This window comes from Vicugna pacos, chromosome 21 (genome assembly GCF_048564905.1).
Source record: "Vicugna pacos chromosome 21, VicPac4, whole genome shotgun sequence".
NCBI lineage: Eukaryota > Metazoa > Chordata > Mammalia > Artiodactyla > Camelidae > Vicugna > Vicugna pacos.
The window spans coordinates 8,290,451-8,303,626 of NC_133007.1; the positions used below are offsets into that span (position 1 = coordinate 8,290,451).

The 13,176-nt window shown below is 34.9% G+C and overlaps 1 protein-coding gene across 3 annotated transcripts in view; it reads right to left on the minus strand.

Moving 5' to 3' along the window:
* Nucleotides 1-13,176, minus strand: part of RALGPS2 (Ral GEF with PH domain and SH3 binding motif 2) — a 136,881-nt gene that overhangs the window by 23,403 nt on the left and 100,302 nt on the right. For all 3 annotated transcript variants that reach the window (XM_072946043.1, XM_072946042.1, XM_072946044.1), the window contains 6 exons: nt 9,068-9,205; nt 7,886-7,976; nt 5,766-5,833; nt 3,872-4,007; nt 2,924-3,075; nt 100-154 (listed from right to left, as the gene is read on the minus strand). In XM_072946043.1, coding sequence (XP_072802144.1) covers nt 100-154; nt 2,924-3,075; nt 3,872-4,007; nt 5,766-5,833; nt 7,886-7,976; nt 9,068-9,205 — 640 coding nt within the window. The remainder of the gene's footprint in view (nt 1-99; nt 155-2,923; nt 3,076-3,871; nt 4,008-5,765; nt 5,834-7,885; nt 7,977-9,067; nt 9,206-13,176) is intronic.

A 13,176-nucleotide genomic window follows, 5' to 3' on the forward strand; every position in this document is an offset into this window, starting at 1 on the left:
TGGAGATACAGAATAAACATTATGCCTTAAAGTTCACTTATCATACACTTACAGAGACAAAATAAACTCAAAGCAGTTTAAATGGACAATTTTTCTTACCTTTCAAAAGCAGGCCATGAGGTTTCTTCACTTAGTTCAGAGCCATCACTGCTACCTAAAATCAAAAATGATCCTACTTTTTAAATATCCTAATTACAATTTGGATTTTATATTTAAAAAATAAATTCTTTAACTGTGCTTACAAAGTGAAAGTCACATTATTTGTGGGGGACATCCACAGATCAATTCTTCATTCTAACATCACTGCACTAGATTTATTTTGCAAAATATCCAAATAGAATTGACAAGACTATCCACAATAGCAAAACAGCACAAAACATTTTTGCATGTGTAATTGTGGCTCAAATTCATTACACTAGTAAACAATTCTACCATCAGAGAATGTACATAAGCACGAGTTTTTTCCTTATTAGGTTGGTTTTAATTTAAAAACTATATAATTATGAATTTCTTAAAGATTCATGGCATACTTCCCTTCGTATTCCTTTTAAAATCCATTACTACCCTAAGGATAAAAAGCTTAAGGAAATTGAATTTTTGCCTTTAGAGGCAAGGTAGAACAGAATGGAATCCTTACATTTTTTTTTTAAAGGTGCTATAACAATGCCAAAGTTTCTCTCAGAGGGCCAGTATACCAGTTAAAGCAACGTTTTAAATTAGCTTAGTTTGAGGGGAAAGAATGTGGAGTCCAAAACAGCTTAGGGTGATTTAAAGTTATTTTAAAGATAATACTGGCTCTCAATGAAGTTGGTAATTAATATGTCCTTTATATATCAAGTTGAATCATTGATCAGACTTTCATAACCAGGGTTCTATGAGAGGCTCAAACTCAAATACTACTAAGAGTCCATCCCGTGTGATGGAGTAACACATCTTCCATGTGTTTAGGATGGCACGGGTTATGTGCTGTCCTTGGAGGAACTGAGTAACAGCCACTGAACTAATTTTCTGGTTGTGTGGTTCAGATGAGAAACTGGAGATAATCTGTTGTGGGTCTTGTAGATGATCTTCGGATGTGCAGGGTTATGTGTTAAAGACTGAAAGCTTAAGCATAATTAGTATGACTAATTTGTAGGAAATGTAAGCTTTTCCAGAAGCCTGAAGCTCCGAGTGGATGTGCCCACTTTGGCTGGGCAAGTTGGGCTGGTAACCAAAGGAACATCAATGGAAAGTAACAGCCACAAACAGAGAATAATGGTCACTATAATACTTATGACAGTAAAAAGCCAAATAATTTGTCCTGAATTGAAAGCTGTAATTTTCAAAATTATTATTTTTTGCTTGAAGTGGCATGCTGGATTCTGTTAAGCATAACATTTTTAACTTGAAAAAAGTTCTTCCTCTCTCTTTTGCAAAATTATTCTGTGTATTATTTTTCAGATTCAGGCTGATATTTGCATATAGGCAATTTACAGTATCAATAAAGAGATATTTCATGTGATCAACTTGTCTCCTAGTTTGTAAATTTTGTCATCATTTCATCATTTGCATTTATAAAAAGGGGAACATTGGAAAAAAAAAAAACCCCGCTGAATGGAGCTTTCTAGCTCCAAAGCAATTTCACTTTCAGGGTTTGAAACTCAAGGATTAAAGAAAGTCAGTATGTTCGAGAAAATGAACTTCACTTCTTTCTATTGACCGTTCGTCAATATTGGGATGATCGTATTCTAATAACAGGCTTAGCCCTTGAGGAACCTGGCGCAATCACAGAGGATGACATTTTCCTCCTTTCTTTCTTTTAAAAAATAAAAATAGCATTGTATGGGGATTTCCTAACTATCCAAAGAAATAATGCTCATCTAGAAGGCTCAGAAAATGAATAGAAGTTTAGGAAGTAAAAACAAACAAATTCCTCTCAATCTCACAACCTTTTCCAGTCCCGGTTTTCTGCTCCCGCTTGTTCGTAACCATCTCTCTTTTCTTACCTTTCATTTTCCAGTCTTCTCTAATCAGGGCTTCGCCCACACTAGTCTATAAAGCAAATCCTATCAAGGGCATCAGATGCCTTTTATCTTGCCAAATCCACAGATCTACTCCCATTCTCAGCTTACCTCTCTTTTAGCACATTTGAGACTGATACATTCAAAACTTCCCTCCCTTTGGAGACACTTTCTCTACTGGGCTTTTGTGATACCACACTGCTTTTCCCCACTACTTCACTGGTCCCTCCTTCATGGTTTCCTTTGATGGCCCACCATTACAATAAAGATTAAAAAAAAAATTACATCTCTAAATGTTAGAATATCTTCTCTTATTTATTTACATTCTCTCCCTAGGTGACCTTATCCATCTCAATACTATAAATATGCTAATTCCTATACCTGCATCTACAGACCTGGACTTAACACTATTTTAAGCTTCAGCTTTATACATCTGATTACCTACCTGACAACTCAATACAGACCAAACATGTTCAAAACAGAATTCTTAGTTCCCCAAACCTAGTCATCCTTCACAAATACCTCAACACGTACAAATGGTTACTCTTCTAGTCTTCTTTCTTTTCCTTGGTAACAGCACCACCATCTAACCAGCTGCTTAATCCAAAACACTGGGAGTCATACCTGACTGGCCCTTTTCCTCATTCCCACATCCCACCTGCGTGCAGTAACCAATTCAACCAGCTCATGTTCTGCCCCCAACCATTCCGGAACACCTCCCCTTTTGGAGTCAAAAACATCAAGCTCTTTTCAAACGATCATGAATTATTAACCTCAGTACCTACTAGTGATATGATCATATATCTACTTTGCTTCTTAGGTTTTATCAAATTTTTCCTGTTGGAGTAGGGTTCATGGCTCTTCCCCAGCTGAGTTTTGTTTAAAATCTTATTTTACATAAGTTGGAATCCAGTATTTCTCACCTATTGAGATTCCACTAGAAAGAGTAGAGCTTTCAGCTTGGCCTCGAGACGGCGCATGGGGCTCCATGACGCTGTCATCTAGCAGGTGTCTCGGCCCCGCGTTCGGGAACGTTGCACTCTTGAACTCTGCTGTGTTCATTTTATGAATGAAACTGAAAACAAAGAGAAATACTTTTCTTATCTTTTATTAATGTTACTAATTCAGAATATAAAAGATACTCTTGTATGAAGATTTAGGATTTAAAAGCTTTACCTGCTATCTGAACTTACTTCTGAACTCTCATACTAATGAACACATCAATTTTACCATGAAAGCCTCAAATTACCAGGTTAGGGAAAAGTTTTTAGGAAGCTAGACCATATCTACCTTTGTAGCAGAGAACGCTTTAATTTTATCTTGAGTCTTGGGTCCATTAAAAATCATTTTCACATCCACTTTTGGAAAGTAGCTATCAAATCCTCATGAAAATCATGGCAAAGGTGAACCTTCGGCCCCATTTTGAGAAAACAATCTTGCAAAGCTAAACAAAAAACCAGTTTCCCTTTCCTTATATTTAGGATAAAAATAACAATTTTTATAGGCTTTATTTATGGTCACTTATTTTGGTTAACTTAAGGAATGAGACGACCTTGGAATAAAAGTTACTATTTCAGAGGGAAATGGTATATTGCTTTACTGATTTTATTTATGATGATGCTTTGTAATGTTCATTTATCTCCCCTAAATGTGAGGGCACTGTTGGGAAAAGCTCATTTCCAAATTAAGGTAAAGGAAGAAATGAATGCCTTTATCAAACAAAATATTTTACTGAATCAGAAAAAGACTTGTGATGCAAATAAACCTAAGCAAGGATACTATTTTCTATTCAACTAATGAAATAAATAGAAAATAAACCCTACTAGAAAAAATATATAAAAATTTGAAAGATAAGATTAAGAAATGCTGACTTATAACCCAAGCTATGGCACTTCCTATGTCCATGCGGAATCAGGTTCCTGGGGGATGGCGGTGTCTGTGGTAGCAGGGCTCCTTCGGCTGCCATGCTTTTTCTTCCACTTTGTGGAGATGCTCCTACTTCAGGACCTAAGGGTTGCATTTAAAAAAAGAGAGAGAAACTTTCAAATGGTTTGAAAAGATTGTTTTATTTTTAATCCTTTGATATGAAATATAAAATGTGGTTTAAATTTTAAGATAATATTAATGCTACTTGTTTTAACTGAACGTGAGAAATACTTATTTTCTGAGTTTTAAAACACAAACGCTCAAAACATACAAAATCCATTAATTTCTATCTATTTTACTTGCACTAAGTAGGCAGTATAAATATTTTCCCCATTTACAAAGGAAGCAGCAGAATTAGAAGAGATGGGCTCAGGATATTACACCACAGATGGAACCTAAACACTCAGGTCTCCCTAGTTAGTCCTAGTTCAGTGCTCATTTAATTTTATACATTACTTTTTTTTTTTTCTGATTTAGAGTTTTTATTTATTTATTTATTTTTAAACATTTTTTATTGATTTATAATCAGTTTGCAATGTGTCAAATTCCAGTGTAGGGCACGATTTTTCAGTTATATATGAACATATATATATATTCATTGTCACATTTCTTTCTCTGTGAGCTACCATAAGATCTTGTGTATATTTCCCTGTGCTATACAGTATAATCTTGTTTATCTGTTCTACAATTTTGAAATCCCATCTATACTTTCCCACCCTCCGCCCCCTTGGCAACCACAAGTTTGTATTCTATGTCTATGAGCCTATTTCTGTCTTGTATTTATGCTTTTTTTTGTTGTTGTTTTTTTGTTTTTTAGATTCCACATATGAGCGATCTCATATGGTATTTTTCTTTCTCTTTCTGGCTTACTTCACTTAGAATTTTATACATTACTTCTTTACTCTTAGTTTTAGTTTCTTCTTGGATAAAGAATGTGTAGGAGTACATTCAAGTTAGAGCATTAAGTTAGAATTTAAATCTACATTGACGCTGTTCAAGTTCATGGGAATTAAAAAAAAAGAACTCAGAAGTACATGAATTTGCAAAATATCACTTGAAGAATGAAAAGAAAAGTGAATTTAAAGAGATTTACACTGAAATGTTTTCCTCTGCTTGAAATACTCTTCCCCCAGATATTGTTATGGTTTTGTTCCCTTACTTCCTTCACACCTTATTGAGCGGGCCCTCAAATATTTGTAGAATATACAATAATATACATAAAACTTAGAGCAAAGGTCTGTATTTAGAATTTTTTAAAAAAAGATACTTATTGATGATTTCTTAAATAATGAATTATCTTCAATTTTATATTTTTGGTTATGTGGTATACATATGAGTTCCCATTATAATGCGACAAATAAATTAAGGGACTATGACTATTTTTAAATATTTTCAGTACTTGGTCCAGCGTTAGAATAAAATTAAAAAAATTAAGCCACTAAAATTGACTTCTACAATTATTCAAATTAGTAGAATTTTCCACTGTGACCACAGAAATTTCTAATGTAATCAACCCTCACTGCCCAGGGCTGCATTCTTAATGTAAAGAGCAGACATTCACATTTATTTATTTTCACTTTACAAACATTTATTATTTTCTGTTGGTTGTATCTATTTTTCTTGATTAGTTGGCATATTTGTTTGTACATCAGTGACAAACTGTTACAACTTTTAAATTAAAAAACAAAAAAAAATAGGAAAACTGCATATATTTTAATACCAAAAATAAAATTGTACATGCAGTATAAAATGTGCTAAGTAGTTATTTACTTTGGAATATATTCTTTCTTATTAGGTTATCTGGTTTATGACTCGGTAATGAGAGAAAGCTGCACTAACCTACTAAATCTTCCCTGGAAGCAGCAGAACGAGGTGTGCTTGTCCCTGGTTCTATCTTTAATGAAAGCCTGAATTTCAGAAAGAAACAAAGCACATAAAATGATTAACACTTAATAAAATAATAATAAAATTACGTATTCCCTCAAAAAAACCCCCTAAAAACATTTTTACAAAATAATCTCAGCTACATATTTTTCTTCAAGAGGACTCTTTAGTTGTTAAATCTCATTTCTCTTTTATACAAAGCTGATTTTATGGTTATCCCAGGAAATAACAGCAAGGGAAAAAAACATTAAAAAGTCATATTTAAGAACAGAAAAATCTCCCCAAACTATGCGACTGTTGCCAAACAATTCAACACATTTAAAGACATCTGACGAATGACTAAAAGGTTAGATTTAACTTGAGGTTATATTGATACTTGACAATTAAACTCAGTAACTTTCCCATATGTTATTGATTATATTATGCAAAATCTAGAATCTTTATTGGATGGGTTAATGGCCTCTGTAGCACTGAAAATTTCAAAAACACTTTATTTAAAAGTAATCATCCAAAAAACCAACCAATTCAGTTAAAACTACTTAATGGCTTAAGTGGCTAACTCTATCCATTTAGAATTAAAATTCACCATCCTCTGTAACTGTGCAACAATGTCTTAGACTTCACTTCTTAAACTTTAACTTCTTCTAAATCCATTAAGCTTCTGGAGCCAGATGTGGCAATTTTAATAACTACTTACTCATATTTTAAGATAATCTCTATACCTCACTGGACAAAATATGAATGCTGTGCTATGTCGTAATCAGAGAGATGGAAAAAATAGTGGTAAATATTTCACAGACATCAAGTCAAGAAGCTTACAACCCATGGCTACATCAGAGCTGTGAAGCAACTCCAGCCTTAAAAAGCTGATCCAGTGACATCGTACATTTTCAAATGAATTACCATGTAAAAACTTTCTATGAAATAAAAATTGATATGAAAATATAAAGTGGTAATAATGTGGTGAGAAATGGCAATAAAAGTATTTTCAAACATTAATAAAATTCTAGATACATTTAAATATGTACCTTAAGCTTTATATTTGAAGAAAAGTTATTTCTAGTTGTTTTCTAGAACTTCTGGCCTTTTATTGGTACTAATTCTGTTTTGCAAAATTTTTTACAAGGAAGAAAAAAGTTGATAATCACTAACATATGAGATCAGAATACTTTCATATAATGCATTAATATTGAAAAACAACGTAGTCTTTCACTTTGATACAATTTTAAAGTATAACTTTTTATTGGAAAAAATAATTGTGGATGACACAAAGTTAGATTTGAAAGCTTGGGAACAGCTGGATAATAAAGCCAAGCAAAACTTTTTCTGAAATTAACAAATGAAGCTACAAGGAAAATGAGAAGCGTCAAGAGAAATAAGCTCTTTATCCTCCCGTCGGAAAAAACCCCAACAGTTGTGATGCATGATACGTGAAAAACAGAAAGGATTAGTAATTCAAAAATCCCTCCTAGTCTGAGCACTACTGTGGATGGTTAGTGGAAAGGAAATGGACATCAGCTATTTCAAAAGTAACTTCAAAAATATTTAATGAAGGACTTGCTCTACTGGAGAAATGGGCAGGTGTGGTGCTATGCTGGACAAGCGTGTCTCTAACCTGTAGAGGCCAGAAGGCTCAATATTCTCTCAATCCACAAAAAACAATTCAAAACAAGTTCAAAGATGTGTTAAAAAATTACCATTAAAAAAGGAGTAATTTTTCTATTTGTAGGTGGTTTCATTAAATTTTCAGCCTATTCAAAGATAAATTTCCATAAAGACTCAATGCTTGAATACAGAGAGAAAGGAAGAAATGTAAATCAGAACTATCAAACATCAGCCCTCAGTAACTTGAGAACATGAAATGGTTTTTCACAGAAGGCCAGAGAAGGCGTTTGCACACTGGCTCAATCACACCAAGTGGTTAAAAATAAATACATGAAATACCCTTCCCATTGTAAATGTACAACTGAATCAGGCATTTGCATAAGATGTAGGATTTAGATGTTTAAATACACGGAGAGAAGGGTGGAGGACAGGACAAAGTCATACAAAGCACTTCTGAAGATCCAACTTACTTGTAATTATCATCTTCGACAAACTTCTGCAGCTCTTCTATATACTGAACAGAGTTCAGGTATTTTTGGACGTGAGGCAACATGGGGATATCTAGGCAAAATGTGATAGTTAATTATCTGATAAAGTACAGCTCGGCAGAATTTTAAAAGTTAAAGCTGAGAAAAATGTATTTCAAGGTAAATTAAGGCTACATGGCACTAAAGTTTAAATTAACTCTAGAAGGACATTATCGAGATAAATGTTATCTAATGTAAAAATGAAGCTAATTTAGAAAACTACAGTTGTATGCTGTCTGTATGCATTAAAAGGAAACAAACAGCTCCATTTACAAAGTCCCACATTCTTGAGGAACTTCACAGGGAAAAATCAGAGACATCTTTGTGATTTATACTCAAACCTCTTGTAAACGCAAGACGTAAAGCAGTTTTAGTTTTTCCTGTTTTTTTTTTTTTTTTTGAAGCCTGGCTCGCATTTGTAGTTTTTTCCTTTCCTACTTAGAAATTTCAAATGAGATTAATTTAACACTATAATTTGGTCTTATTAAAAAAATTGAGAAAAGGATAAAAATAAGAGATTATTTGATGTAACGTTCAGATAATGTAAGCTTAATGTTTTTATGTAGTATAAAAATTATACAGCTATAGCAGCCTATCAGTTTATTCCCTACCACACTGAAAGCATCCAAACATTTTAAAACATTAAAAAAAAAACTTTTCTAATCAGTTGGGCTTGCATAAGCTCTTTCTATATAAGGTTCCATAAAATACATCTTGGACAAAAACTGGTTATTTACTTGCCAACACAGGACTCAAGTAAGCTAGCTGATTGTTACCAGGGATCAAGGGTCTCAGTGCCTTCCCTTAACTAAAAACTATTAAGAATTATTTTCATAACAGATCAGGGAAAGCAAATGAGATGAAGAGAAGAGAAAATAATTTTGAAAATTATGTTAGCAAACGTGCTATAAAATAGAAGAGCAAAAGATAAAACCTGTAACATTTTAAATATGAAATACTTCAGTTCCTTCAAAGCAAGATCTTAAACAGAATGCTAAATATTAAACAGTGAAATAAAACAATCGTCATTTTCCTTTATACTAAGATGATGTTCCCTGCTGTGTGAAAAGTGGCCGTCAACCTGTGTCAATAAACAGACTCACAGCATCACCTCCAGAAACTCACCATATTCACAGGACTGCTGTAAATCAGAAATTATGCGAAGGATGTTATTCATTAAATTTGATCTTTGCTCATTTTCTAGAATGCTGCCCGTTGATGGGTACGCTGAATCAATGTATGTTAAATCTGACAGATAGATACCTGAAACAAAATTAGATAAATGAGTGTTTTCCTATGTGTAGCTTGGAGAGGTATAGTTTACAGCTATATTTCAATACCTGCAGTATTTAGAATATATACTGCAAGCTTGTTAAAACATGACCACTGAGGCCTGGATTTCCCTGGAGTTGGGGTCAGACGTATAAATATATATATATATATTTTTTTATAAATGTCCTCTTATGGTGTCATTTTTAAGACATGGTTTGTGGCTGGAGTTAGAAACTCCAGTATCTTACCTATGAGACCCAGGAGAAAGAAGCTGAGCTCCTGACTTGGCTCTGCCTCTGACTAGTTGCTTATGAAGAAGACAGTTCTTTTCATCTCTGAGCCTCAGTTTTTATGTCTATATAACTAGCACCTATTTTCCAAGTTGTGGTACAGCCTGAGAGGTTAAGTTAGCCTGAGAGGTTCAGTTAGCCGACCTAGCCGGTACCTGGCTGTGGGGGCAGTTATTTAACATTAATTCTACACCTTGCCTTGAGTTGATAACTATCACTCGAGTCTTAACTTTTTGAAAGCTGTCTCATTCCGGTGGAAAGGTCTTGTTTTAAAGATCAACAGTTGGGTTTCTGACATAGCTTTTGTGACTACAAACTGCAATTAACCCTCCCCCTTTTCTCTATATCAACAAAAACAACATACCCCCTCCAAAGAATTCAGCTGTGCTAGTTCTAGATATGCAAGGTCCCCTTTATAACAAGTATTTCCCGAGGGCTCACTGTGCACATGTCAGGTGTGTAAGACAACTACAGCTATAGAGAAGGACACACTTTCTACTTTTACCTCACTACTCCACGTCCATGAACTCTCAGGGTAAATGCAACCACAATGATGCGCCCACTGCTGTCCAGGTAAGCCCTAGGTTTTTCCTCATGCCATTTCTTCCATCCTGAATGATACCCAGACTCAATTCCGCCCATCTAAATCATATCTTATATCCAGGTCAGTGTTCAACTGCTCTTTAGTTTTCCTCATAGATTCCAAGAAAGGAATTTAGAAATTGTCTGGTCTAACCCCTTCTTTTTATAGACAAAGAATCTCAGGTCCATAGGTATTAAGGGAGTGGCTAATACCGTGTGAGTTGTCAGTGACAGAGCTGGATCTGAGTATACACTTGTACCCTAAGTTTTTTTTTTAAATTACACTCTTTTACAAGCGTATACAGTATACCATTCACTTGATAATTTTTGTGACTTTATAATCTCTTTATTTAAACTTTTTGTATTTATATCTTATCTACTGAAGACTATAAACTCATTCAGGTGGTTGCTTTATCTTGCACTCTAAAAAAATGAAAATCTGGACCAGTATTTTCAGAGACAAATGGTGCTTAACACAATGTAAAAGGCTGGCATGGTGATCCGTTTATTCATCCTGGTGTCATTCCGTTTCTTTTCAGTAAATCTTCACAGTATTCTTTAGGCCACCTATCATAAATACTTCTACCTCTTAAGAGACTCTTAACCTCATTTTTTTTATGACTTCAAATAAATCTACAGCCTAGCTCCCTTCCTTTTCTTCCAATCTCAGAGGAAGAATCTCTTTCTTCTTTCCATATTTGAACTGTGGTTTTGAATGTATTCGCTACTGCCTCCTTAAAAATATCCACCGTTGCCTTCACTATCACTCACCCTCCACTGGCTCCTTTCCCAGAGCCAACACACACGCTTAAATCTCTTCTGGTTAAGAAAAGAGAGTCAAACAAACTCTTCCTTTAAATCTGATCCCTTCCTCAAGACGGGACCCCTGCCTCTCTCTCTCGTCAGCAAACACCTTGAAAGAGAAACACAGACTACTTACTTTTTAATCCTTCACTCTATTTTTATGTAATATTTGATACATATTAAGGTTTGCTTTTGTCAGGAAAAACTGTGATAGACTTTGGAATTAGCCAGAAAGGACTGTTAGGTATATCCTGTCTCCAAGTGCATCCTTTGGCCTGAGCTGTGTTATAACTCTGAGTTGTTGAGAAGTGGTAATAATATAAATTCTTGTCCATAAAAATGCCAGTGAATTATGTCCAGTGGGATATAACTGATTATTGCCCTGTGGATGTTGACCAATTCCGCAACGACCTGTAAATTCACTTCGGCATTCCCGGCTGCCGACGTGTGTGTCCGTGGGCCTTCGAGTTCACCCTTGAAGTGGTTGTAGCGTCTTCCTGATTCCCTTATACATTTTATTGTTTAAACAAAACCTGTGACATGTATTCATTTTGTATTTGTGTGAGAATCATGGTTTTATCCTTTAAAAACTAATAGTTTAACACATCTAATGTCGGTTGTTGTCAAACAATATAATAAATACTTGTGAATACCCAGTCAACATAAGAACTACAACTGTTGTGTCATTTATCTGCTAATTCCCAGTGTCATCTCCCTGTCTCCTGTCTAACCACTATTCTGACTTTGAAGATTATCCCTTTTTTTTTGAGACACATACATGTCTGTATTCCTGCACAACATGTTATTTTACTTTTGCTTATTTTTGAGCTTTAAAAATCATATTTTATATATGAGTGATTAAATTAAATATCAGTAAAGTTAGAACAGGTTATACAATAAATGATTTGTAAATAAATTTTTAAAAATATGTCCTGTGATAGCTTTGTCTCACTCCTTTGTTTCTAAGACTTACTCATGTTAAGTACACACAGTTATTAAATTGAGAATAAATTAATATGTAGTTATGTCACAATTTACTTATTCATTTTATTTGATAGAGTTTTGAGTTGTTTCCCCCCTCCCTCCCTGTTGCTATAGACATTCTTGCACAGGTCTCCTGGTGCACATGTATAAGAACTTCTCTAGGATGTATGTATAATGTTCAACCTCACAAGCCAGTGCCACACTGCTTTTTAAAGCTGTAACAATTCATGTGCCCACTGACAGTATATAAGTTTCTACTGATCCACACTTGAGCTAACACTTGTAGATAACCTGATATTCACGTCCATCCCATTGCTGAAACTTACTCTGGCAAAGACACAGATGACCTCTTCATTATTAAGTCTTTAGACACCTCTCTTGGTCTCCTCCCTCCTGCTTAGCTTCTCCGCAGTAGTTTTATGATTCCCTTTGTTCCCTGGTCTTTACTGGCTGGAATCTTCCTAGCTTCCACCCTCCCTCTGCTGTTGTTTTTCCTCATGTTCCCTGGAAGCTGGTATTCCTCATGGTTCTGTCATTAATCTTCTCACTCCACAAGTACTTGTTCTGGATTATCTTACTTCAGAGGCTTCAACTATCACCTAATTGCTGATGAATTTCCGAATCTCTCTATAGAACACAGCTCCTTTCATTTTCAGTTTAACATGCCAAACTAACCATTATTTGTCCCTAAACACCTGCCATTCCACTTCCCAACCTTGCTTAGCGATAGTATTAATTGCTACAGTTGGAGAGCTTAAAATCGCTCAAGCAAAAAGGCTCAGGAGGAGCTACGGCCTCATATTTCTCCAGATTAAGCTGTCAGTGAATACAACATCATCACTGAATGATCAAGTGACGTATTACATGATATAAATCAGAGGCTAGAAGTGGTCCCAATGTTTTTAAAATCAGGAAAGACCACAGGAAATATCTACATGGCCCTCTTTTTCTAAAAAAAAAAAAAAAGAAAGAAAGAAAGAAAGAAAAAAAAAGGCGGGGGGTGGGGGGAGGGAGATCTGGCAACAAGGAGGTACAGCTGAGAAAGGTGCAGACCCTGCTACACTATTAAGGATGCCTGTTGTCACAACCCTATTTTCCTCTCCTGTCTTACTTCTGGTTCACTTCACTTATGTACATTAACTGCTTCATTCTTGTTGTGAGCATCTGCAGGCCTTTGAGTATGCAACCCCTGCTATACCTATGTATGTCAAAGGAACTTAGAGAAACTCATTCTGTGAAAGAAGCAGAAACTAAGATGACTTTAAATAAAGGATGTTGATGAACAAACAGCTGGCGGTAGGG